Source organism: Balaenoptera acutorostrata, chromosome 14, assembly GCF_949987535.1.
Source record: "Balaenoptera acutorostrata chromosome 14, mBalAcu1.1, whole genome shotgun sequence".
Classification (NCBI taxonomy): Eukaryota; Metazoa; Chordata; class Mammalia; order Artiodactyla; family Balaenopteridae; genus Balaenoptera; species Balaenoptera acutorostrata.
In genome coordinates this window covers 43,542,592-43,570,380 of record NC_080077.1, presented here as the reverse complement: position 1 = coordinate 43,570,380, position 27,789 = coordinate 43,542,592, and the positions used below count along the sequence as shown (strand labels likewise).

The following is a 27,789-nucleotide window of genomic DNA, read 5'->3' as shown; positions in this document are numbered from 1 at the left end:
ACTCTCTGGATCCTTTTCCTGTTTTCCTTTCTTCCAGCTTCCAATTAATTTTTGTCTTTTTTTTTTTTTTTACCAGTTTTTAGTTCTTTTACAGTATGAGCATACAAAATAAAATAGGAAAATCAAATTGATTCTTTTTTCCCAATGGATACAAGATGTAGTTAAGACTGGGACAACAACTGTCAACTACAATGGGAGTTGGCAGGCCATAAGTGCATTGTATTGTTTTAATCTATCTGTACCTCTGTTTCTCCACTGAGACTATTAAGTCCTTGATGGTAAGGACCATATGTTTTCATTTCTCTTTCCCCAGCACATAGTTCAAAGTTTGATACAGAGAAGACATAGAAGAAAACTATTGGTTGAATGAAGCAGTGAATGAATGAATGAAACAACAGAAATGGCAACACTCATACTGTCACCTCCCTCTCCCCCACTAACTAGTCAAATAATTCTAGAATAACTACTCAAGAAGGCCCAGAAGGTGTAGTTTTTTTAAAAAACATATGTAAATTCTCGGGGAAGTTGTATACACCAATATTTTCTTTTTTTCACCACAAAACTCTATGAGTTGTCAAGCAGTAGTTTAGGAACAGAATACTATATATCCATCCCTATTTGGTTTTGTTTTTAGATTAGTGGAGCAAGAATGAAATGTTATACTATTTCTTTCTATCCAAGGATAATCTAATCTTGCAAAGACAGTTACCAAAGTCAATAACAATTCCTACTCAGAAGACAAATAGTGTCTGAATTGGATTAAGGTGAAACAGAAGTGCCTGATGCAGCTGTGTCAGTGAGGCACTCGGTGTTTATGGCTTCATTACAACCTTAAGTGGAATATCTCTATTTCTTCCGTGCTTAATGAAGTCACGAACAACCAACTCTTTGTTGAGTGATACTGGAGAGTTTTTTGCTTTTAACTTGTATTTTAATTCGTGATTAACTCTCTCTCACATCAGGTACTCAGATGGGGACAATTAGCTTTAGGGACAATTAGCTGAGTGTTCCTCTGTGTCAGCCACAGAGTCAAGAAAAAAAGATAAGGAGAATCAATAAGACCAAGACAGGGTAGAAGAGAACATTCACCTTCCATCAAGATCCTTGGCCGACTCATCAAGCTGCCTGTCACGGCTCCGCTCCCGTCTCTGCACCTCATTCATGTGTAAGTGCTTCTGCTCTGGCTGCTAAGTGACTTGGCTGTTGTGTTGTTTAGTTTTCAGGACTTTATCTCCTGTCTTTCTTCACCATCCTCCTCGGCCTGGTGCTCTACTCCTCCACCTCCACATACATAGCCCAGGACCCCCGGGTTTACAAGCAGTTCCGCAATCCTTCGGGACCCGTCGTGGACTTACCAGCCACAGCTCAGGTGGAGCCTTCAGTCACCTATACCAGCCTGGGCCAGGAGACTGAAGACGAGCCCCACGTTCGTGTGGCCTAGGACGACACCCTCCCAGCCCACTGAGGACACCTCCGCGGCCGTGTGTCCGCCCGTCATCTCATGTTTTGTACATAGAGAAAGGTATTTATTAGGTGCGGTTTACACAGGTGGACTGCAAGGTAGCGAATCTGAAAGCTTGTAAAAGGCGTAAGCTAAACATCCCTGGAGACACAGGCTCTGATCCACCTGACCTGGGGAGATGCCTAGCTAGTGTGTATCCGGGTCACAGCCCCCCTGCATTAATTACTGTGAAAATGTTTGAATCAAAAGCAAGTATTATTGTTTGTATTATTACGGTTACTGTTACTATACCGACTTTCAGGAGGAGGTTTTGTACTCCTGATGGGAACTCTCACCAGACCCACTCACATGTAGTTAACATCAATCCCACTTTTTTATGGCAAGTCACTTTTTAAGAATCACACTTTATTTTTGTGCACAGTCTCTGAGTGCTGCATGCCACAGGAGCTCCACCCTATGACGCTTCCTTATCCTAGGGACTGGGGGCTCACAGTTTCCTCTGTTACCTGTTGGATTGCCTGCTCAATATGTATTTTGTGCTGTGACCCTTGTGGGGAGTGGCAACTGACCATATGATTCTCTATTCTAGGAATAGATATAAAACAAACATTTTAGCCTTTTTATATTTCAATCTCTGATTACTCCAGGCCATTGCCTTTCTGTTGTGCCACATAATTCTGCTAATCAAGTCCCTGTAATAACAGGATAAGGAAAGTTCCGTTTCTGTGGCTTATGGGAAACCCCAGAAATAATATTATTTGTGCTTACGGCAATACATTTTTTTCATCTTTCTGCTCCTCCCTATGTTCCCTCTTCAAAAAATATATTTGGTTTTCCTTTTCCCCCCTAGATTTCTTTAGTGATAATATGGAAATCAATCAAGGCATTGGAAAAAGCCATGGTCCTCTGCCCTCTTGTGTGACATCCTTTTTGAAATACACCAGCATGGGAAATTACCTTTACTGTGGAGTGTCATTGGTTGTTTGGCCTCCCAACAAAGTCAGGCTGCTGATGTGGAACAGTCTCTGACGATAGTTTGATTGATCTGGCCATTTTGTAGTGGTAAAAATGCCACCAATGAAAAAGTCTGGCATTGTGGTCATATTTGGCATCCATTCAATAGCGGAATATATCACACAACATTCTTATGGATACAGAGACTATTACAGGGTCCTGATAAGGCTTTGAGGGGTATGTCACTGGTCTAATTTTGTTGCCCTTAAAATAGCCCTTTCTTCAAACACAGAAAATCAAGAAACACCACAAACCTCTATGATTTACAATAGAGTCTACATGTCAGTACGTGCAATAGTCTTTACCTTTGGCTGGCCTCAATACGATTCAAAAAGATCCTCGATAGAGTTACAGGGTTTGTAAAGGGAAAATAAATGTTTTGGGCAATTCAAATCAATACATCTTAAGCAAGCAAAGCAAAACATCAGTGGGGTCTCTGTAAGGTAGAGAACAGATGGCAGCTTAGTCAGGATTTCCACAGTAGCCTGAACAAGGCCTAAATACGGCTGACAGAAGCATCCCATGCTGTCCGCCAGCACCCATGTGACGCGTCTGCCTGCCCTCTACCCGAGGACAGGTAGTCCTGCCCTTGGAGTTGGAGCAGACAAACTATCTTTTCTGACATGCAGATTTTATGTTCATCTCTGTTCAACCCCCTTAGAAACATGTTTTATTTTCAGTGAAAAAATATCACCATTAAAGCTATATCAAGTTAAAAGAACTTTGCCAATGTTTGCTCTCTGCTACCTTTTAAACCAATTAAATACCTTTCTCTGAATATTTTGTCCATTCAGATCTGAAGACCTTTAAAGACTGTGGTTTTATTTTTGTGTTTACATTCCTTTGGTTTGCATAATTTGCTTGATTTATTGCATTTTTAGTATTTATTTTAAGCCAAATGTTTTAGTCTTTTTTATTCATTTTTATGACACTAATTTGTAGACGCTTAGTAAAGTCTTATGAGAAATAAGTGGATGAAAGTATTTCCAAGTCGACTCAGTGGACTGGGAATTTTTTTCAAATTTAAATTTCAAAAGGGTTTGCAAATCAGTGGACGGCTACAAGTTGCCATCTGAATTATTTTCTAGGATATTTTAATTGACTCCACTGTATGGAAACCAAGTGTAATGTTAAGGTGAATTCACTGTATACCCTTTACCATCCAATGTCCTTGTACACAAGATTTTCATGTCACTGGGGTAGCTCACTGTGTTGGTTCTTCTCCATTTAGAAAGGCTGATAACGTACTGAATTGTCTGAGATCAGGAGTTCCAGATTGACCCTTCGGGGAAAAAAGAAAATAGCAAGAAACAAACTCTTTTTCCGTGTTAAAAACATCGTTCCTTTGGGAGTGGGGTGGGAAATGGGGGTAGGACATCATAAACTCTAGCTGTTTGAGTTTCTGAAATTTCATAACCTCAGTAGACACCAGCAAAAATTTCAGCTTTTCACTTCACCACCAACCACTCTCTCCTCCACAAATGAGACTTTAGCAATTTGTCTAGAATTTGGTTGGGTAAGCAAACCTTAGCTCTCCTAAGTGGCGGTCCTCACTCAATGACAACTTGCACTGGGGATACTGCTCGCCTTGGTCACACTTTCCCACAGCTCCGAGCTCTGAAATACACAACCAGGTAGAACAAGCAATGGAAAAATTTGCACCACTGTGTCCCATGAAAATGTTTCAATGTTTAGTTTAGGTATTGCTAACTTGTGCTATTAACCTTTTGACAAGCGTGTAGTATTGTTTGTTTTGGGTTTGTTTTTGATTTGTAACCATTTAGTAGTCCCCAGCTAGCTACCAGTACAGATTTTACCCCATGGGTAGGATTCTACTGTCAAGCCACGTAACAAAGCACACTAATCCAGACACTGCAAATGGAAAATATGAACCAAAAAGGAAATTGACACCGATTAAGTTGAACAAACTCTCCATTTTTGATATTTGCATGCTCCCCTATGGACTGGCTGTGGCAATGTAATGCCTGTATAATGTTTTCAAATAAAAATAAATGCTTTATGAAAGCACAGAGTTCTTGGTTTTCTTGAGTGTTTGTCTGCACTATGACAACCAGGGAAGCAGCTCCCGTGGGATGCTAGAAATAGCAACGAAAGTAGATAGCAGGGTACATGTCAAAATAAAAACCAGAAAGAAAATATTTCCAAATTAGGAAGGGCACAGTTGGTCTCAGAGCTGTAGCTTCGAAAAGCCAAATTAAAGCCACATTTGTAATTTGCAAAATTAATTATTTATCTAGGTACTTAAGGAGGCTCTGGGGCTACAACCTCCAAGCCCACATTTAAAACACATGTAGGACAATTATAAATTTACCCCCAAGAAACAATTTCTCATAAAGAAGAAAGATTTGTGTAAGCTGCCCTCGGCACAATGCCAGACACAAAGAAAGAGCATTAACATTTGTAAAGCAGGACTGTTTGCGTTTCTGCTCTGAACTTACACAGCATCTTGTCATGGTCACTTCTCCACTAACTGCAGTCACCCAGTAATTTTAAGTACTGAGAAACGATTGTATATAAATTTACATGTTCTTGTCATTTATGTTCATAATCAGACCTCAAAAATTAAATGAGCTGAAAAGACTGTGTGTCCGAGTTATATATTTAAAATCTTAAAAGAAAAACATTCATTTTTCAAGGAAAAAAAGGAGCAGTGGCACACAGCCTTTATACAGGGCTCTTAAGTAGAGATCCGTTGTGATCTGCTTTTATAAGTAGAACAGTACCACACTTCACATAAATAATTTGTTTAAACAGCGTGACTCAGTTTAAAAAAAGTTTTTTCCTTGAGAAATGTAACTCTTCCTCTAAAGTATTGTTTATTTTTATTTAGTAAACTCTTTGATCAAAGATGAAATACAGTTGAACTTCAACTCAGTCTGTGTCTAAATGTCCAACAATTCTAAATTATTGGGGTCCACATAGTATACCTAATAAACATATATGTCATGTTTAGTCTGTCTTCCCGGTGAATTATCATCTTCTTAAGAGAAAGAATTGGGTTTCCTAAATGCTTGGAAGTTCTTGCAAAGGGAAGCTAAGGCAGTACTTGAATGGTTTTTGTGATTATTAGCATGAAGAAAAAGAGAAACAAGTAAAATTCAGCAAGTGAGCTGTAAGTACTGTATTGTCTTGATGTTCCATAGGAAAACAAATTGTAATATCTGCAGTGATAGGGACTGAAATCAAATCCAGCTGATCTATTTTCAGTCCCCACGAAACACCTTGCTCACGCAAGGCTCTCATACATCTTTTTTTAATGGAATCTAACTTCTAAATCAGAAATACAAAGTACAAGGCTAAGATATTCTATTACAAAGTGTTCCCCTTTTCCTTCTACAACTAAGTACTTTTTTCTGTAAAATTCCTGTTCTTGGAAAGAAAGGCATCACGAGGTCCAATTAAACAACCCTTGAATTTTTTAACAAACCCTTAAAATGTTAGGCTATTCCTTCAGGTTGACCCTGGGATAAAAAACAACAAAGTGAAGTTCTTTTTTCACTTGCAGATAGTGTTTTTGAATGCATAACATTGCTTCTTAATTAACGTACACTGATCTTTCTTTTTTCTTTCTTCTCTTCCTTTTTTCTTTGATTTTTTTTTCTTTTTTCTTTTTTCTTTCTGTGAACATAAACAGAGGACTCATTCTGGGCCACCTACTCGGTCTCTGTCCTTTATTCTCTATCTGGCCAAAAATGTTTAATTCAAAAAAAATTATAATACAGCTGGAAAGCCCCACACCTACCAGATGGCCTTTCATTAGTGCCTGAAAGGACAAGGCATTGTGTGTCACTTTTTAGACAGCCAGGCAAGTCGCCTCCAAACGACACTGCAACCTGATTAACAGGGAAAACTAATGATCAGAGGGAGGAGGTCCCTGGGAATAGACTAAAATTAGGGGCTTCCATCTGGATAGACAAAGGCCTGGTGTAATATGACTAAATCTATAAAAGCATGCAAACGAGCTTGTTCACCAGGCCTCAGCATTAGAGCTGGGAACCATCCCATAATGCTTGGAGGATAACTTCAGGATGGATAAAGATAAATATTACTTTTTACACAACGGGGAGTAATCTTCCTGAACTCATTACCCCACAGTGATGGCACTGGCTGAGAATATGTTATGTCAGGCAGTAAATAGGCTGTGTAATTCATTATCCAATCCATCAAGCAGGCACTCAGTAATTATGCCTGGACAACAGGTCCGTAGACCCAGTCTTTTGCAGGCGAAGCTGGCTGTGTGGTCACACTGGCTTTAAGAGGCATAACACCAGTACATCCCTGACCCTGGGAACTTGGCAGCACTGTGGATAGCTATGCCTTTGGGCCGCTAGATGTCGCTGTCTGAGGTTAAAACATCAGGATGACCACCTGCCCGCAGTGGTGAAGCTGTTACTGGATTCTCCACTCCCGGGGGGCAGCCCCGGTCTAGGTTCTCATCTTACTGTTCAGGCTTCCTCCTCCCAAACGTCTGTGGTCAGGGGTGGTGAAGCGAGAGAAGTTCCAGTGGTAACATCTCGAACATCTTCACCACTGTGTCATTGCTAAATGTGTAGAAAAGTAAAAGAGCAAGAGAGAAACGTGAGGCTAAAGGAAACGGCGTTGCTGGAATTATTCAGAAGTAAATTACACTCGAGGGCAACACACCCATCCATTTCAAGAAATGCTGAGTGACAGATAAATGTGTGCATGCACGAATTCCTCATGAGAGGAAGAAGTAGATCCCCAGGTGCTGAAGAGCACACGCCTCATGGCGGTGGGTCGAAAGCCTTCTGCACCTGACATTTCCCCCAACAGTGTCCACAAATGCCATTTCTGGGATTTGGGGCTAAAAGTTTGAAACATGGGGTGATACCTACTTTTGTGCAATGTTGGGTCTTATTCCTGCCTGTCTTGCCCTTGTCTTTGTAGGTGAGGAGAATTAACTTCTATAGTACCTGAAGAGGTTTGATAAATTTTAAGTAGTAGTAATAATTGCAGTTTCACAGATGGTTGGCCACTTGCCAATTTCACAGTAAACTAGAAAAGCAATTAAGAAAATCTGCTTGCTCTTAAAATGACTACTTTTCTAAATGAAATTATTAAAGAGGGAGGAAATGGGCTAATCACTGGAATAATCAAAACAGTCTCATTGAATGGACTTGAGGACACGGGGAGGGGGAAGGGTAAGCTGGGACAAAGTGAGAGAGTGGCATGGACATATATACGATACCAAATGTAAAATAGATAGCTAGTGGGAAGCAGCCGCATAACACAGGGAGATCAGCTCAGTGCTTTGTGTCCACCTAGAGGGGTGGGATAGGGAGGGTGGGAGGGAGATGCAAGAGGGAGGGGATATGGGGATATATGTATATGTATAGCTGATTCACTTTGTTATAAAGCAGAAACTAACACACCATTGTAAAGCAATTATACTCCAATAAAGATGTTAAAAAAAAAAAACAGTCTCATTATGGGACTCCCTGTGAGCTTTTGTTTGAATTCTCTAATACAGTTTTGGGCATTAAATAGGATTTTAAAAGCTAAATAGGTCACTCATGCATAAATGGTTGAGTGAATCACATAACTGCTTCATGGGCCCCATGATTCTGCCTATCAGGCTGCATTTTAATTAAAAGGAAAATTGTCAGGGATAGAGGACAACTTAATGTGAGGAGTTTGGTGTCGTAGTTGAAGACTGAGACGTCACTTGACATTCAGTTTTCAATTCATAATTATGACCTCCAAACAACTGTGAAGTTCATCTTCATTTCAGTCACAAGCTTAGACACAGAATTTGAGAGCTAGCGGGAACACTGGTGATCAATCCGTTCAAAATCTCAAGTCATGTCATGGCATCTAAGGGTGGAGATGGTTCAGTTGAAGAAAAGATCTTTAGCCTGGAGAAGCTACAGCCTTGTTCATCACTGGCAAAATTTGGTAGATAACAATATAGTGTGTGATACTTCTGTTCAAGAGGCTGCTCTGTGATCACCGGAAACCAGTGTCAGAGAACTAATGCAGATCCTTCCCGTTAAGGGTCCGGGCAGCTTGTTAGGCAGCTTGGATAAATGACCCTTAGGAGGATCCCTATTTCCAACCAACTCCGGAAGTGGAATCCCAAAGAGAAAAGAAAAGAAAAGCACCCAGTACATGCCCAAGCTCGACTGCCTTTGCCCTTTGGATTGAATCCATCCAGCTGAATACACAGATGGGAAATTCTCCCTCTGCTACTCCTACTCAACACACAAGTGGAAGAGGGGTCCTTGGGAGTGGCTTTGCCTGTGATACTCCCAAAACCAGACGAACTACTTAGAGCTGCAATGGTCTATCTGCAACTGCTGTGCCAGAGTTGAGGGATCACTGCTTCCATGGGGGGATTTCAAACTCCCAGACACCCACTAGCCCTCACTCCTATATTCTCCAATGACCTATGGCAGGTCAGCGTCACTAGTGAGGCCACCACCCTTGGGAAACAAGTTACCTGCCATTGAATGAAGACCCGACTGCACTCAAAGGTGAAGAAGCTTCTCTTTTCCTCCTTATTGGCACAACAGAAACCACTCAGTCCAGTGGGCCCTGGAATGCAAGGATGGGGGGAAATAAAAGTCATTGAAAAAGAGATCATGATAACTGAAGCTTTCAATTTTTTTAAGCAAAATTTGCCCCTGTCTACCGGGAGGCGCCAGAGTCTCTTCAGAGCCCTCGGGGCTCTATGGGGCCACCACCCTCTACTCCTGGGTTAACGGGGTGAAAACGCCCTTTTACTATTTCTCCTGTGGTTGGTTGAATGGATTGCTTCTATTCATAATACAGTCTCCTTTCCTTGATTCTTGACGTTGTAAAGGAATAGACTTTTATGTACTAATGCAATTTTGATTATTTACATTTTCATGATAAAGTAGAATGTCTTCTTTAGGGTACAACGTAGTTCGCATCTGTTTCTAATGTGATTGTACCAGCATCCGAGTTTTGGCATCACACTACTTCTGTCTACTCCTCCTGAAGTGACTGACCCAGCTTCACGGCAGCATCCACGTCTGCTGCCATCTTCTTAGCTTGGTCTTTCTACTCCATTAATTCATTCTTGCTCACTGCTTCTTTGAGCATTTCAGGAAAATGGTTTTCTTTACTTTAGAACTCAACTGTATTTGATCTTTTGTCTTTAAAATCATTTAAGAAAAGGACGAAACTCTACAGAGCATGAATGATTGTATCTCAGATACTGTATCTAGGCTGTATGCACATTTGCTTTAAAAATTAGAATAGAATTAGATTTTTTAACATCGTACTGCATGTTCATTAAATGAAAATAGCCTAAGTTCTAAATTACAATGATTTAAAAATTACATCATATTTTTAATTTAAAATTATTATTTTTCTAATGTCCTTACCTGTCAACACCATACTTCAAGATCCCCACATTAGCAAAACACTGTGAAATGTTTTACTGCTGGTGGAGTTGGTTCATGCCATCCATCCTACAGAATGAACTTATTTTCTTCCATTTCTCTTTCTTTTGCATTTTCACTTCCAACATTTAAAGAAAATTTTTTTACGCTATTCTTTTATTCATCCAAGGAAACCTTCCTGAGAGGAAGTTGTGACCAAGAAGATAATGTGGAGATAATAATATAGAGCAAATAATTCAGTGTTATCCTGATGACAAAGAACTAAAAGTTTTTTTTTCTTATACACTTTATCCTTAGAAGAACAGAGTAATAAGTAAAAGTATTAATATTGGAGTTGAAAATCTAAAAAATAAGGCAATAAATGTAGGCCCCCCAAAATCAAACTAAATAAAAGTTTTGGTGAAAGTCAGATATTTTGCTCCAATCCAGGTTCTGCCCTTAACTGGCCCATTTGCAGCAAATGGACAGATGTAAACAGGATTCCTGACAGACTTAGCTCATCTCACATGTCAGCCAATGTAGCAAAAACGGGTGCCAGCAAAACTTTGTGCCAACAAAGAGGCCAAGTCAAGACATGGTAAGATCAACATAATAAAGGCCATATATGACAAACCCACAGCCAACATTGTTCTCAGTGGTGAAAAACTGAAACCATTTCCTCTAAGATCAGGAACAAGACAAGGTTGCCCACTCTCACCACTATTATTCAACATAGTTTTGGAAGTTTTAGCTACAGCAATCAGAGACAAAAAAGAAATAAAAGGAATCCAGATTGGAAAACAAGAAGTAAAGCTGTCACTGTTTGCAGATGACATGATACTATACATAGAGAATCCTAAAAACGCTACCAGAAAACTACTAGAGCTAATCAGTGAATTTGGTAAAGTAGCAGGATACAAAATTAATTCAGAGAAATCTCTTGCATTCCTATACACCAATGATGAAAAATCTGAAAGAGAAATTAAGGAAACACTCTCATTTACCATTGCAACAAAAAGAATAAAATACCTAGGAGTAAACCTACCTAAGGAGACAAAAGACCTGTATGCAGAAAACTAGAAGACACTGATGAAAGAAATTAAAGATGATACAAGCAGATGGAGAGATATACCATGTTCTTAGATTGGAAGAATCAACATTGTGAAAATGACTATACTACCCAAAGCAATCTACAGTTTCAATGCAATCCCTATCAAACTACCGATGGTATTTTTCACAGAATTAGAACAAAAATTTTCACAATGTGTATGGAAACACAAAGGACCCCGAATAGCCAAAGCAATCTTGAGAAAGAAAAAAGGAGCTGGAGGAATCAGGCTCCCAGACTTCAGACTATACTACAAAGCTATGGTAATCAAGGCAGAATTGTACTGGCACAAAAACAGAAATACAGATCAATGGAACAGGATAGAAAGCCCAGAGATAAACCCATGCACATATGGTCACCTTATTTTTGATAAAGGAGGCGAATATACAATGGAGAAAAGACAGCCTCTTCAATAAGCAGTGCTGGGAAAACTGGGCAGCTACATGTCAAAGAATGAAATTAGAATACTCCCTAATACCATTCACAAAAATAAACTCAAAATGGATTAAAGACCTAAATGTAAGGCCAAACACTATAAAACCCTTAGAGGAAAACATAGGCAGAACACTCTATGACATAAATTACAGAAAGATCCTTTTTGACCCTCCTCCTAGAGAAATGGAAATAAAAACAAAAATAAACAAATGGGACCTAATGAAACTTAAAAGCTTTTGCACAGCAAAGGAGACCATAAACAAGACGAAAAGACAACACTCAGAATGGGAGAAAATATTTGCAAATGAAGCAACTGACAAAGGACTAATCTCCAAAATTTACAAGCAGCTCATGCAGTTCAGTATCAAAAAAACAAACAACCCAATCCAAAAAATGGGCAGAAGACCTAAATAGACATTTCTCCAAAGAAGATATACAGACAGCCAACAAACACATGAAAGAATGCTCAACATCACTAATCATTAGAGAGAAATGCAAATCAAAACAACAATGCGGTATCACCTCACACCAGTCAGAATGGCCATCATCAAAAAATCTACAAACAATAAATGCTGGAGAGGGTGTGGAGAAAAGGGAACCCTCTTGCACTGTTGGTGGGAATGTATATTGATGCAGCCACTATGGAGAACAGTATGGAGGTTCCTTAAAAAACGAAAAATAGAACTACCATACAACCCAGCAGTCCCACTACTGGGCATATACCCTGAGAAAACCATAATTCAAAACGAGCCATGTACCACAATGTTCATTGCAGCTCTATTTACAGTAGCCAGGACATGGAAGCAACCTAAGTGTCCATCACAGATGAATGGATAAAGAAGATGTGGCACATATATACAATGGAACATTACTCAGCCATAAAAAGAAACGAAATTGAGTTATTTGTAGTGAGGTGGATGGACCTAGAATCTGTCATACCAAGTGAAGTAAGTCAGAAAGAGAAAAACAAATACCATATGCTAACAATATATATGGAATCTAAAAAAAAAAAAGAAATAGTTATGAAGAAGCTAGGTGCAGGATAGGAATCAAGATGCAGATATAGAAAATGGACTTGAGGACACAGGAAGGGGGAAGGGTAAGCTGGGACGAAGTGAGAGAGTGGCATGGACTAATATATACACTACCAAATGTAAAATAGCTAGTGGGAAGCAGCCGCATAGCACAGGGAGATCAGCTCAGTTCTTTGTGACCACGTAGAGGGGTGGGATAGGGAGGGTGGGAGGGAGATGCAAGAGGGAGGGGATATGGGGATATATGTATATGTATAGCTGATTCACTTTGTTATAAAGCAGAAACTAACACACCATTGTAAAGCAATTATACTCCAATAAAGATGTTTAAAACAAAAAAAAGACACAGAGAATCCAAGTTAACTGAGATGATCTAGGTCTCCTTCTATTAGCCCAGAGTTGCTCCAGATAATGCTCTTATTTGGACTCACCAGAGGGGATTCCAAAACCTACCTCTACGTGGAACTTGAGACCACCTTTCAGCCACTTGCTTACAGATTATGTCCTATTATGAACACGAGTTGATGGTTTTCTCCAGGAAAGGAAATTTGAAAATCCTTCCTCCTCTTCTCCTTTGCAGCTCGATCTAGTAGCTATGTCTACTTTTACCTTAACAGGATGTTCCTCATTTGAACATCATATTCCAGCTGTCAATCTCCAGCAGAGCTGTGAACTCAGGCCTCCAAGATTTCTCTGAGAAGCCCAAGGGCAGCTAATAATAAGACCAAAGACATCAATTTTGCCCAGCATCCCATGGCACATGTGGTTCAGAACGAGATAATGCTTGAGAACAAAGCAGGTAGACTACATTCCTCCTTCCTGGATGCAACCAGACCTGTGCTTAGGATATGATTTCAATGAATGCCTTTTTAAGTTAGAGAAATGAAAGCCCCCAAACAGGCCAAACCCAGGTTTTCCATTTGCATCTATAACAGAAACCAGTTGCTCCCTTTATAAAATCAAGCCCTGATCCTCTGATACTGACAATGGATGGAGACTCTCCCATTACTTGGGGGATAATGTGGAGCTACAGTAATTAGTGCAAGATCTTCAAGGGGAAGATGCAGTTCAGTGAAAAGTGTCAGATCTCAAGGTCTCTCCCTTTAAAGAGACCTTTGCCCATTGCCAATCTTGGAGCATCCTGGCTCAAGATTTTAGGGGAGCCATTGCATTTTCTTTGAATCTATTACAGATTTCTATGTAGCTGAAGCTACAACTGATATAATTTATTCTACTGTGTGCTAGACAATGGGCATTGTAGCGATTGTCTCAGTGAGTCCTCAAAACAACCCCATGGGGTGGGTTGTAAAGTGTATCCCAGGTTTTTTCTTTTTTTGATGAGTTAATAGAGGCACGGTTGGGTGATATAAAATCGCCAAGTTTACACAATTAGCAAGTGATGAGGCCAGGATGCAAACCCAGGTGTGCCTGACTCCAAAGACGGAAGCTACACTATTGAACGAGATGTCTTATGATATCTCAGAAAACGGTTCAAATTCACCAAACCTTTGAGGAGCTACCTGCAAGAATCCAGTGAAAAGAAGCATGTGGGAGAGGAATGAAGTGACTCTGTATCCAAGTATAGAATGGGTTACATTGTAACGATTAAATCAGCTAGCTTAGGAAACCAACACCAACCACATTCAAGGCTCACCTTTGGTACGGAAATGCGTGACAGGCAGATTCCCCTTGTGTAGTCCCAACAGTAACACTGGTCGGAAGAAAAGAAAAACAAAACAAAAACGGAAGAAATACTAACTTGCTCTGGAGGTAGAAGGACGTAGTCGGGGAAATGTCCTTGACTCCTCCAAAGGCTCCATCCCACCCCCTCCCCCAGGGAGACACCTTATCTGTACCACCTGCTCCGCCTCTCAGCAGCACTGGCACAGCCTACCGCGGCCTCCTTCCTGAAGCACTTCTTTCCCTTGAGGTTTGTGGACCATGCTCGCCTGGCGTCCCCGCACGTCACAGGCCACGCAGGCCACTCCTTCTTGGTGTCCCTTACTGGACCCTCCTCCTCGCGCACAACGCTGAACGTTGGAGCTGCCCACAGCTCTGCCTTCAGTTTGCTTCTCCTTTCTATCTGCACTCACTCGCACTGCTTTAAACACCAGCTTCATGCTGATGACTCCCTTTTGCATCCCCAGCCCAGACCTCTCCCTGCCTGTTCCACGTGTCCACGTGGATGTCCGTTGGGCCTCTTGTAGACTATGAACAACAACATGGGGTCACTTATGTCAAAAGCTCTAAAATGAAGCCAGGAGGCCATTAAGGAAGTGGAAATTATATCCACACTGGATGCAGTAGAAACTTCTGACCTGGCCTTCCTGAGACCACCAGAACTTGTTTTCTTTATTTACCCTTTAGAAATCGCAGCTAAGCAACCAGTTGCTGCCAAGTGACTGAATGCCTGCACCAATCGTAGTTCTGTAAAAATAAGCTATGTAATGTCTCTGGAATGTCTTTGTCAGTTGTCTTTATGAACCCGCCGTTTTCTGCTTTCCTCAGAGCACATTTGAGTTGCTACTCAAACCGGTGCCTCCTGCAATGCAATTCTTAAGATGGTAAACAAGCTCTTTTTCTCATTTGCAGACTTCTGCATTTCTTGGGTGACACTCTCCAACCTAACTGGTCCAAAACAGAACTTGTGATTCTCCCCAGATCTGTTTCTCCTCCAGTTTTCCCCATCTAACTTAATAGCACCATCATCTACCTGCTCACTAGAGCCAAGCACCCCAGATTCACCTTCGATGTTGTTCTTTTCATCAGCATTCACATCCAATCCATCAGGAAATCTTGTCAAATCCCATGGCTCACGCCCTGAACATGACTACTCAACACAGCTGCTTCTGCCGCCCCGGTCCAAGCCTCCTCCCTCTCTATCCTGAGCTGTGGAAACTGCCAGCTAAGTGCTCTCGCATCTCTACTCCCTACAACTCTGCTTAGAGAGATCTTTTTAAAATGTAAATTACATCCTGTTATTTCCCCATATAAACCCCTCCAGTCTCTCCCAGTAGCTGTTAGAATAATATTCAAACGCCTTACATGGTTCTCAGGACCCACCAGACCTGGATCTTGCCTAGCAGCTTTACAAGTGCATGTGTTTCTACTCTCCCATCACTCACTCACCACACCTGTGTCTCTTTCTCCAACAGACCAAGCCCGTTCTTACCGCGAGGCCCTCACGTCCTCTGCGTAGGATATTCTCCCCCATCACTGCAGTTCTGGTGCTTCACGTTAAGGTTTCAGCTCATGTGCTGCCTCCCCAAAGGGCCTGCTTTGATCACCCTAACCCCAGTCTCACTCTTTTCCATTACCCTGGTTTAGTTTCTTCATAATACCTCCTGCTATTTAAAATAACATCTTGTTGTGTTTATTACTATATTCTCCGCTAGAGTATAAACTCTGTAAGCCTAGAAAGAATATTAGGTACTTGTTTTGTTTGAAGCAACATAAACTGGCTCTGAGCAGATTAAGGAGAAAGAAATTCACTGGGAACGTTCTGACTCTCTGAGGTAGAGTTTTAATAGCATTTATGCTCCTGGTATGACCTTAGACATCTTTGATAAACAAAACCTGGCTCACAATCAGTAGGAAGCATTTTTTTTAAAGCCAGAAATACAGCTTTTAAAAATATTCAACCCCTTCACAAATATTAATATATAGGGAAGTGAATGAGTGACTTTGGACTATAGATCCATGGCTATTTATCTAAGTCTGGGCAAAAAGAACTTTCTTTAGGGAAGTGGTAAAAATTCCTGGATGAAAATATGAAGTTAGACAACAGTGATGATGAACACTGTCTCTTAAAGAAATGACTGAGCTAGAACATTCACTCCAAAAAAAGGAAAACCAGAAAATCATTTATCTTGGGCCTGGTGGCAATGGACTTGAACATTTGTTTAATAAAACATAAACTAACCTTTGATGTTGTAGGGGAGGAAAAAGTTTTCCTTGATTCTCTTAGGGTCACTGGCTGGGTCTGAAAGTTAAAATGACAAAGGCATAGTAACAGGAGAAAAGAACACAAGTTTATTTAACATGTTTTACATGACACAGGAGCCTTCCTCAAGAAATGAAGAATTGAAGAAGTGGTTAAAACCTGAGTGTTTTCATGCTAGGTTAGATGAAGAGTGGACATCTGTGGAGAAATATGATGGGACAAAGGAGGCATGAGCTATACCAAGTGAAGTAAGCCAGACAGAGAAAGACAAATATCATACAATAGGGCTTATATGTGGAATCTAAAATTATGATACAAATGAACTTATCTACAAAACAGAAATAGACCCACAGACATAGAAAACACACTTATGGTCACCAAAGGGGAAGGGGGGGGGGGTGGATTGAGCGCTAAATTAGGAGTTTGGGATTAACATATACACAGTACTATATGTACAATAGATAACCAACACACTACTATATAGAAAATAGATAACCAACAATGACCTACTCTATAGCACAGGGAACTCTACTCAATATTTTGTAATAACCTATAAGGGAAAAGAATCTGAAAAAGAAATATATAGAATATGTATATGTATATATGTATATATACAGCAAAGTGATTCAGTAATACATATACATATGTATATACTGAATCACTTTGCTGTGATTACTGAATCACTTTGCTATATACCTGAAACTAACACAACATTGTAAATCAACTATACTTCAGTAAAAAATTAAAATTTAAAGAAAAAATTTTTTAAAATATGTAACCATTGTGGGGAACTAGGTTAAGGGTATATGGGACTTCTCATCAACTTCTGGTGAATACATAATTATTTAAAAATAAGAAGTAAAAAAAGAAAAGTGTTTGTGACTTAAAAAAAAGAAGGTATGAGCTAATTGTAATAAACTGGGGAAACTTAGGCCTGTTTATTTGGACTCTTCTCTCTCTATCTTAGAGATAAGCGTGTTCCTTTTCCCAGGGTGTGAGGAGGACACTTCTCAATGATGGAGAAGCACAAGGGAAGGTCAGACAGACCTTCCTGCTTCCTGACATTTTATCAAACTCTTTCAGCTTAAAATATGCAATATATCAACATGTCGTGTTCTGGGGTAGCATGTTCTGAACCCAGTCAATAACAAACTTGCAACTTATTTTTGAATAAGAGAAATGTAAAAATTAACTGAAATAATTAGGGTTTTTCCTGACCACAATATGAAATGTCCTTATGGAATAGCTCTTTCCAGATTCTCTTGACACTCAGTACAGTGTACCTTCTGGAAACAATAATGTCTGAAACGTGTGTTCTTTCATGCTAAAAACCAATTATTACAGTCCTGCCATAGGCAGTCTGAGATCTAATAGGCTGGGATTGAATCTTTTCCCTAAGTGACAAAGTCTGGGGAAAAAGCTCAAAGAAAAAAGATTTTCTAGTTATATGAACTGAATTTGATTACCTTTTAACAGTATTAAGGAAAAGCAGTTGAGAGCTTGACTGCTTGACTTTCATTATGAAATAAATGCACCCTCATACTGAAAAACAAGGTTCTGAAAAAATTCAATAAGAATTCTAAAATGTGAATTTTAAAAAAACATTTTTATTACTTTTGTGATTCCTCGATGTTAGCCCCAGACACTCTGACATCATGCTAGGAGATAATCATCTTCCAGAAAGAAAAGAAAATTAACAAATCTCACGTGAACCAGGAATGAGTGGAAATAAATAATGGGCAAACGTTTCATAATTTCTAATGTCCTTCATAATGTCCCCACATTCTGACTTTAAAGTCTATTAGGAATTTTCAAAATTCGATTATCAAAGTGATGCCTGACTTGCTGTCATCTGACGTATGGGTCTGAACGGTTCAGAAAGAGTGAAATTCACAGAACACACTACACAACTCATGTTAGTCGATAACTCCAGGTTTTTTCTCCCAAAATATTTTTCCAGAGAGCTTCACAAGTAGCAAAGTTGGCTGATGTGAGTTTTGATTCCTCTCCCTTCTTCAAGCTACCCCTGACAGTTTCTAGGGAACAGGAAAATGCAGGCAGTCTGCAGTCGAGAGCTGACTATAATTTCCACATCCTCTTCTGCCTCTTGAGAGAATAATTTAAGGAACACTTGATATTGCATATTAAGACATCAGATATTGCAACTTCCTCTGAAAAAAAAAAGAATGTGGGTGCAAATTACAGTCAATCTCATTTTTCAGGAGTTAGTTTCAAGATAAAAAACATATATATGACCCAGGCATGGAGGAGAAGGAGAGCCAGGTATCATCATCATGCTTAAAAGTCAAAAAGAGATTGGGCTCATAAACAATGTGAAACAAAATAATAGTGGCAGGTTGGAATTAAATTCTAAAATGCCTGAGATACCGAATGAATTTCTTCCCATGCATAAACATGGAACACCTCTGAAAGAAACAACCACAGAAATAAGAGCTAATGAGAAATTTTCAAGGCTGTAAATAAAAGCAGGAATGAGTGTCTTTAGAAAATAGGGGCATAACGAGTTTTCCTTTCTATTTTGCAGTGCGGGGAGTTGAGCATGAAAAGCCTCTGTTGGGCATGAAGACAGGATGAGCTAAGCTGCTCCCGGGCTTTGCCTCACTGGCTCTTCCAGGAGGTGGGGGCTGCGGAGAGAGGCAGCACAACCTCTGGGAGCTGCCATTGAACCCAAACAGCCAACACCAGCCCCAGTCAGCTCGGAGGTCAGCTTAGGCCCCAACAGACACCGCCTGGCATTTACGTGGAAGCCTAGGTCTGGGGAACGGAATGGTGCTGTAGTGGGTTAAATGGTGGTCCATCCAAAAGATACGTCCGCCCAGAACCTGTGAAGGTGACCGGATTGATTTGGAAAAAAGGTCTTTGCAGATGCAATTAAAGATCTTGAGAGGAAATCATCTCGGATTACCTGGGGAGGACCTTAATTCAATGACAAATGTCCTTATAAGAGTCAGAAGAGAAGACAGAGAGACACACAAAGGAGAAGACCATGGGAAAAGGGAGCCATTGATTGGAGTTATGCAGCTACAGCCATACTTATAAATATGGTAGGAAAATTCCCAGAAGTTCAGGCCTAAGTTCACATATGGGAGGATTGCTCTTCCAGCTTCACAAATTACAGCCAACATCTGGATGTTATAATTTGTAGGGAAGGAAAAATATCTTTTTGCTCTACACTTCTAAGTTCTCTACAGGGACCCCTATTACAAGAAACAGATTAAGAAGAGAAAAACAGACACATTCATTTAATGTAAGTTTTACATGACACGGGAGACTTTGTAAGGAAATGAAGACCCCAAAAGAATGGTTCAACCTGAGTGTTTCTACGCTGGGCTTGCTGAAGAGTGAAGGGCAGCTCTCACAGGAAGCTTTTATGACCCGCTTCAGGAGAAGATCAGAAAGACCTTCCTGCACCTGCCGTTTCTCAAATTCCTCCAACTTGAAATATTCAATACTCCAAGGTGCTGTATTTTGGGGGTAGCATGTCTTGAATGCCATCAGATTCTTAGGATGCTTGTTCTCCAGGCCAGGATTTTCCACTCGATTAGTAAGCTCAGGCTGACTGTAATCTTCTGGAGGATGAGTTTCAGCCCCTTAGAGGTGTTCAAAGACCACTGTCAATGTGGGACCCTGATTTTGATTATTTGTTTTGCCTTTATCAACTCTATAGATGTGGGCCTCTCAAGTTAAATCCGGAGTAGAAGGTATCTCATTTTTTAAAGTCCATAAATTAAAAACCTATTGGCTAACCAAATGTTCTATTTCCAATGTTTCCTGCCCTATTACAAGATTAGGTTTCTCTGGCCTGTGTGTTATGGGTAGGTATGGCAGGCATGGGTCATTTGTCACTAACTCCTGGATCATGGCTGACCTCTGTATCACTTTCTGGAGACACTGATCCAGACTAAAGTAAACTTTTCTTTAGCTTTTAGTTCCATGAGAAGGAATCAGTTGTGGGCTATATCATCAAGAGTCTTTATTACAACCTGACTACCTTAAGCAATAAAGGAATTATTGGAAAAAATATTGGGCAACTCAGAAGCCCAATAAGAAGGCTGGAGAACTAGGCTCACAAAATAGGTAAACCCAAGGTAAAGACTTCATCAGATAGGAACTACTGCTGTCACAGCTGAATACCTCTATGGCCACTTGACTCAGCTGCCACTGGACACTGTCACCAGTTGTAGACAATGCTGCTAAACCACCACCACAACTACTGAGAAACAAATCTCACAGTCTCTTCATCTGTGTACCACTTAAGAGTTAAAGTTTGAATGTACACTTGGCCAAGTCATGTGCAAGAAAAAGTTGGGGGTCCCCCAGTTCATGGTTTCTCCAGTGGTTCCCATCATCACCAAGACTCTTCCAATGAAGGACTTCCCCACACTGGAAATGCTCAACAGCCAAAAATCATGACAACTGGGCTAATCTTCATGGGTTCTATGGAGAACCTGGGCATTTCTGTCTGACTAGAACTGAAACCATGATGGCACTTATATTGAGACTCAAGATGAGAAGAAATAGATTAATCCTCTTAGCTAAAAAGCCCTGTGATCTGGTTCTCCTCCCTTTAGCTTATGTTTAATACCACTTTGGGAACAGTAGGTCACACCACCAGACCTTCCCACTTACATATTCAGAGCTCAGCAGTCTCTTAGGTGTAGGCGATGGGACTTCCTCATCACAAACTAGACTAGCCCCAAATGATACTTCCCTACTTTTCTCATGTCACAGACACACAGACAATGATAACATTCGCAAGGCACACTGAGGTAAATAGAGGAGGTTGTTGAAGTACAGGCATTCAACCTGGGGATGTGCCCAGGTGCCCCAGCTGAGACCACCTTAAAGACTGTGCATACCAACTTCCTAATCCACCATAGACCCTCTAAAATCCACCCCTGGATTAGGCCAGCCCAGTAAAGACCTGAGCACTGGAACAACACTTTTTTACTGAACTGACCATTTGGGCAATGCCATTAGGCTGCATTGGGGGTTGTTAATAAGACACAGTCCATAGTGATTCATTGCTGTGTAGACTGACGGATGGCTGTGGTTCATCATACCACACACATCCTCTCAAGTACAACCCACAGGAGAACTTTCCTCTGATCTCGGTATCAAGAAAAGCTGTGTGCTCTTGAGCACCTGTTTTTGTTTGATGTCCCGGTCAGGATACGGTGAATCTTGTAATGGATCAAATTCTCTGCTAAACTGGCTCCGGGAGGGTTAGAATAAAATTTGAAGCCTGTATATAATGTGTTTATAGGACTCCAAGTCACATGTCTTCCGAACTCACCTCACACATGGCTCCATCTCACTTTCCCACCCTTATGTTCCCAGACAGATTTCCATTTGTTTCACTCTGTTATATTGTATGTAGCTTTGTAATCCACTTTAGACCATTTTAGGAACAGAGTGGGAATGGAAGGAAGAGAGAGAGAGAAGAAAGGAAGGAAGGAAAGTAGGAAGGCAGGCAGACTGACTTAAAATTCTAGACCAGTTTATATCACGTTTATTTGTTCAGCTAAGTCACACCTACAAGATGTGAACTATAACTTACTCAGTTTTATACACTCAAACTTACGGCTCCCAATAAATAAGTAAGTTATTGTGGATAAAACTATTATCACAACAACGTGACTGTACCTAACATAACTGAATTGTGCACTTAAAAATGGGTAAAATGATAAATTTTATGTTGTGAATATTATGCATATTTTTCCACAATAAAAAATTTGTAAAGCTATCCTTTAAGATAAAAAAAACAATTCTGTAGCTCTACAAAGGCTTAAGCTTCTTATAAGAAGGAACTGTCCTGTTTACCTTAGTGATATACCTTTCACCACACCAGAGCCTAGGACAACAAAATGCAAATATCTAGTGATTGATATATGGTCCTTGAATTAAATTGCCTGAAGATGTAAGTAGACTATACATGTAGGCAGTTGGCTATGAGTGTGAGTTGGGACTCCCAAAGTTTCTGGGTGTGAGTAGGTATCCCCCCATCATTTGTGGTCACTGAAATTCCTACCATTCCTTTGGGTTAAGTCCATATGGAAAGGCAGATATCTTCTGCTAAAAGAGGAATACTTTTTGGAATACATATTTTTTTAATATCTTTATTGGAGTATAATTGCTTTACATTGCTGTGTTAGTTTCTGCTGTATAACAAAATGAATCAGCTATACATATACATATATCCCCATATCCCCTTCCTCTTGAGCCTCCCTCCCACCCTCCTTATCCCACCCCTCTAGGTGGTCACAAAGCACGGAGCTGATCTCCCTGTGCTATGCGGCTGCTTCCCACTAGCTATCTATTTTACATTTGGTAGTGTATATATGTCCATGCCACTCTCTCACTTTGTCCCAGCTTACCCTTCCCCCTCCCCATGTCCTCAAGTCCATTCTCTACGTCTGCATCTTTATTCCTGTCCTGCCCTTAGGTTCTTCAGAACCATTTTTTTTTAGATGGAATACATAATTTTTTAAGCTATCTAGCTAAGAGTATGGCTCCGGGGAAGGAAGCTGCAAGACAGGTGAGTTTGGGTTGAGCTGAAGTTAAGAGAAATGGAGATAGTATGTCAAACAGGATACATCCCAGAGCATAGCAAGCCTGTGAAGTCCGTTGAGAGGGAGAAAGCTGTGAGGCATGGTAAGGGAAATAACTGTGTGACTCTGGTGGAAAGGGACCCTCCAAAAGATAGGAGAGGGGGTGCAGAAATTCTGGAAGGTTTTTATCATAAATATAAAGACAGAGCTGCTTTCTGGCCAAAGTAGCCTAGAATCACACTTTACACTAGATTGTAGGATTCAGAGCAAGAAGGTATCTCAAGCATCATTTAATCCCACACCTTTCTCTTATAACTGTGAAAGTAGAGATATACCGAGGGCAGTCGGTGGCATAACCAAGAGAAAATCCAAACCCACAAACCAGTGCCACTTCCACTGTAGACTTCCACTGTTCATAGTAGGCGGTTTTGATTTACTATTTTCTGCCTGATTATTTGATTCTAGCAGCTGGGACACTAATGATTTCTCTGAGTCATGGATTGCTTAATGGTTGTAAACTTTATGATGATGGGGGGGGAATTCGCATTGCAAATGACAGCAGGTGAAAATCCTACACTGACTCGGGAATACAGTGTTAATCTTTCCCCGATGAAGATGGATGATTTGTTTACATCTTAGAAAATACTTGGCAGCTCTTGCGGCCATTTTGCCAAGAAAAATCTCCTTCCAACACTATTTCCACTTGGGCATTCATCATTCCAACCCCACAGGCTAAAAATATAAAGGCATCGTGGGAGGGAGGAGAAGGGAAAGGGGGCAAGCATATGCCTCGCTGTGTATGCAACCGTCTCATTAGAGCAACACCGTCTTGCCGCGTCAAAAAGTGGTTTAAGCCATTTTGCCAAACAACTCCTTCTCCCGGCTACAGTGACCACCTTCCCTCTCATTGATCCTCTTCTGTGCTTTCTCCTTTTCTGCCCCCTGAAGGCACGCTATACGTTTTAAAACCATCCGGTTCATTATCACTAGGCAGTGTTGTCTCTTCTCCCTTTTCTTTCTGTTTCCATGTTTGGGAAACACCTTAAATGTTTACCAGTGAATCACGTACACTCTGTGTGCTTGATTTACCGTCTTTACAGAATCTGAAAACCACATCCCAGGTAATCAGAAACATGGTTGCATCGGTGAATGTTTCCACCCTAAATTCCACGCAAGAGCTGAGGTTGCAGATACATAATAGCATTAAACTCACATGGAAATGACAATTACTATAAACTTCTTCAGCTATAGATGTTTACATGGCACTTACTGTGTTCCAGGAAATACCTTCAATGTTTTTCAATTATTAACTCATTTAATCCTCATAACAACTCTACAAGGTAGATAGTATCATTATCCCCATTTTTTCAGAAGAGATGTTAAGCAACTCGCCAATGAACTCGGCTAATAGCTGGCGGTGCTGGATAGAAACCGACACACTTTGGTTCCAAAATCCGTTCTGTTACCCCCTACCCTCTGCCATCTCCACAACTACACAGGCTGGGTGAAAATGATGCCTCTTCTTGCCCAACTACACCAGCTCTAACCACATTTTTAACATTAGAGTCCATTGCCTTGAGGACTTAGAAAGTAAGAGTCTGCAGACGAGCTGCGCTCTGTGCAGGTTGAGCGACGGGTACCAGGCCTGTCCTGAGGCAGGACTGTGGTGCTTTCCTACTTCTCTCCAAGGCCCCGACAGTCCCTCTCTTTTCCTTTCTCATGCGACTATTTGTGGCCATCTTCAGCACCAGTCCCCTGAGGCTCTGAGTTTGAGAGAAGAGTGTGAATAAAAGTAGTTAACAATGATTAAATGTTCAGTACGTGCTCGGCACCGGTCTAAGATCCTTGTGTATTATCTCCTTGAATTCGCAAAATAATACTATGATGCAGGTATTTTTCATCCCCACTGTACAGAGAGGGAAACAGAGACACACAAAGACCCTGTGACTTGTCAGAGCTCTTACAGCGAGTGGATGGAAGAGCTGCGGTCCATGGCCACCAGGCATTGCCACGGGTCTACTGGGGAGTCACGCAGCCCCCGCCACACCAGACCTGTCCCGCGGTGTCTGCCCCTGTGTCCCAGGGCTGGAGAAGAATGTACCACTCCTCCCCTAGACTCACGCGTCCCTCTGGTTGCCTTCTGCGAGCATCCACTGCATGGGTAACAGAACGTAAGGGGAGTCTGGACAATGGCCATAGATATGATATTGAAAATGCACATAGTCCCTTCTCTGTATCATTCGTGTCACTCAGCATGCCTTGAAGCACTGTGACAAAAAGATCCAGGAAATAGTCTCCTCAGAGGTCGCCCAAAATCCAACCCGTGTTTTAGAAGTTAAATGGTGTTGCCTCTCTCTCCCTCTATCTGTCTCTCGCTCTTCTTTTTCTGTCTTGTGACTCTATTTTCCTTTCCTTAATAAATCCAAATGCCCGAAACACATTTTCTTCTTTAGGGAATGTTAACTACAGTAGTCATTTAAAAAATGTATTATCTCACTCTGTCACTATGTAGGCAATAAAACTTATAAATAAATTTTATGGAGATAATGTCAGTTGCATATTACACAGCCAATCCAATTAACCTAACATTGAATTTAGCAGGGGAAATGGGCCTTCGATGAGCTGGGGAGAGAGAGATTAGAAAGAGCTTCGAGGAAGATTAGTTAGATTCATAGTCTCTGGCAGCTAGCTCGCGGATCTTGATATGCCTCAGCAAGAAAATGAAAGTATCAGGCTGGTTTCACTTTTGTTGATATTATTTTGCTCAGGCAAAATATCTAAATTGTACTCATTCCTTGATAGAGAAAGAGAGAGAGGAAATCTTATTAGTACCACTGAAACTTCCTTCTCTGAAATAGGACATTAAGAAGAGAATTGATAACGGGAAAAAAAACTTTCTGGGCCTGAAACTGTCTATTATCATCCCATTATCTTCCATCAGTTGAGGATGTTAGGACAATCTATGGTCCCAAATCTTCTAGGTTAAAATTAACTCTTATAAGGCAAACAAAGCACTAGGTCAGAGATACTTCACTTACATGGTTCTTGTGCTTCTTGCTATAATGGTGTGGGGTTTTCTGACCATCGAAACTTAGAATTTCAACACTGTGACAAAAAGAGAAACACTAAATGGGTGGTCATCTTGAATCAAAAAGTGAGGGACTTCCCTGGCTGTCCAGTGGTTAAGAAACCACGCTTCCACTGCTGGGGGCACAGATTCAATCCCTGGTCGGGGAACTAAGATCCTCTGTGCCTCGAGATGCAGCCAAAAAATAGAAGAAAAAAAAAGTGAGTTGATAAGAATGTCCACGCGAAAGTCCAGTTGAGGACAAGAGAGAAACAATTGCAGTAAATACACTGCCTGGTGGGAAGGCATTAAACGCAGATGATTTTAGAAGATCCTAAAAGCACTGCTTAAATGGAGAGAGAAAAGCAGCCCTGCCGAGAACGCTGCATGTGGTGGTAGTAGATCTCATCCGACTATGTTGGGCTCTCCTGGGATGGAAGGGGGGATCCCGCCGATTGCGATTACGCCGATTACCTGCTTATGCAGGTGCATAAGCCAGGGCAGCGCCACAGCCTGATATTGCTCAGGAAAAGCCCGAAGCACATCTTCACATCTTTTTCCTCACTGAACCAATTTCATCAATGAGAGTCACTAAAGCGTTATTCAGTTTTTGCTTTTGGTAATTTTTTCATTGTAGCAAAATACCTAACACAAGATTTACTATTTTAACCATTTTTAAGTGTACAATTCAGTGGCATGAAGTACATTCACAGTGTTGTGCAACCATCACCACTATCAATTTCCAGAATTTTTTCCATCATCTCAAACAGAAGCTCTGTACCTGATAGACAATAACGCCCCCTTCTCCCAGTCCCCCAGCCCCTGGTAACCTCCATTTTACTTTGTCTCTATGAATTTGCCTAGTCTAAGTATCTCATACAGGTGGACTCATACAATATGTGTCATTTTGTGTCTGGCTTATTTCAAGTTCATAACGTTTTCCAAGTTTATCCAAGGTGCAGCTTGTATCAGAATTTCATTCCTTTTTAAGGCTAAACAACATCCCGTTATGGATGGATATACCACATGTCGTTTATGCAATTGTCTGTCAATGGACATTTGGGCTGTCTCTATCTTTTGGCTCTTATGAATAGTGCCGATATGAACATTGGTGTAATCACTGAAGCATTTTAAGCAAAATGGAAATCAGATCAGATTTCTATTTTAGAAAAATCATCCCATATATCAGTCAGGGTCCAGCCAGGAAAAAATCATACCAGTTATTTTAATAGAGTTCAATGTAAAGAGTTATTAGTCAGATAAATGAAAAGGCAAGAAGAAAACAGTACATTATCACAGGGTGGGAACTGTAGAAAGCAGCTGCTATCCCTAGGGTTGGGGATACAGGGAGAAGAGGTTGCCAAGATGCAGAAGCCTGGAGAAGGAGCCCCTTGGAGCTGAAACTCAGGGCCTTGAGGAGAGAGTCCTGCTCAGCTGGTATTGGTATCCCTGAGCGTTGCGGGGGGGGGGGGGGCGGGGCGGGTTCTGAGCTTTGGGAGACCACCAAACATTGAGGAAGTGTGCTGTTCAGCTGGTGTCGGTGTCTCTGCACACAGAGGAGAGGACCCGTGTGGCTTCCACACTCTGAGGGGGCATCGCTTGGCTGGCGCTGGTATCAGTGGGCATGATGAGAGTAATTCTGTGAGTATTGTAAAGAGTGCAAACTGGGTTCAAATGCTGCTGCTGGAACAAACTGGCACAGCTGGGTGAAGAAGCAAGGTGGGTGAGTCACGCCAACAAAAACAGGAAGCCTCCAGGAAGGAGTA

General features: G+C 41.0%; 1 protein-coding gene and 1 long non-coding RNA gene across 4 annotated transcripts in view; one reads left to right on the top strand and one right to left on the bottom strand.

The window, feature by feature from the left end:
* Positions 1 to 4,009, top strand: part of SLC35F1 (solute carrier family 35 member F1) — a 404,087-nt gene extending 400,078 nt beyond the window's left edge. Inside the window, exon 8 of the mRNA XM_057528260.1 lies at positions 1,217 to 4,009. Within this exon, the coding sequence (XP_057384243.1) occupies positions 1,217 to 1,441 (225 nt within the window). The 3' untranslated portion in view covers positions 1,442 to 4,009. The remainder of the gene's footprint in view (positions 1 to 1,216) is intronic.
* On the bottom strand, positions 3,669 to 14,262 carry LOC103002063 (uncharacterized). Of its 3 annotated transcripts, none has more exons than XR_009005284.1 (7): positions 14,096 to 14,262; positions 12,895 to 13,153; positions 8,958 to 9,052; positions 6,940 to 7,038; positions 6,046 to 6,115; positions 4,003 to 4,093; positions 3,669 to 3,758 (listed from the first exon to the last, which is right to left on the bottom strand). It is a non-coding gene; the product is annotated as an uncharacterized LOC103002063 (long non-coding RNA). The 3 variants fall into 3 exon arrangements; XR_009005285.1 differs by lacking the exon at positions 12,895 to 13,153 and adding an exon at positions 7,354 to 7,431; XR_009005283.1 differs by lacking the exon at positions 12,895 to 13,153.
* Positions 14,263 to 27,789: the final 13,527 nt, after the last annotated feature.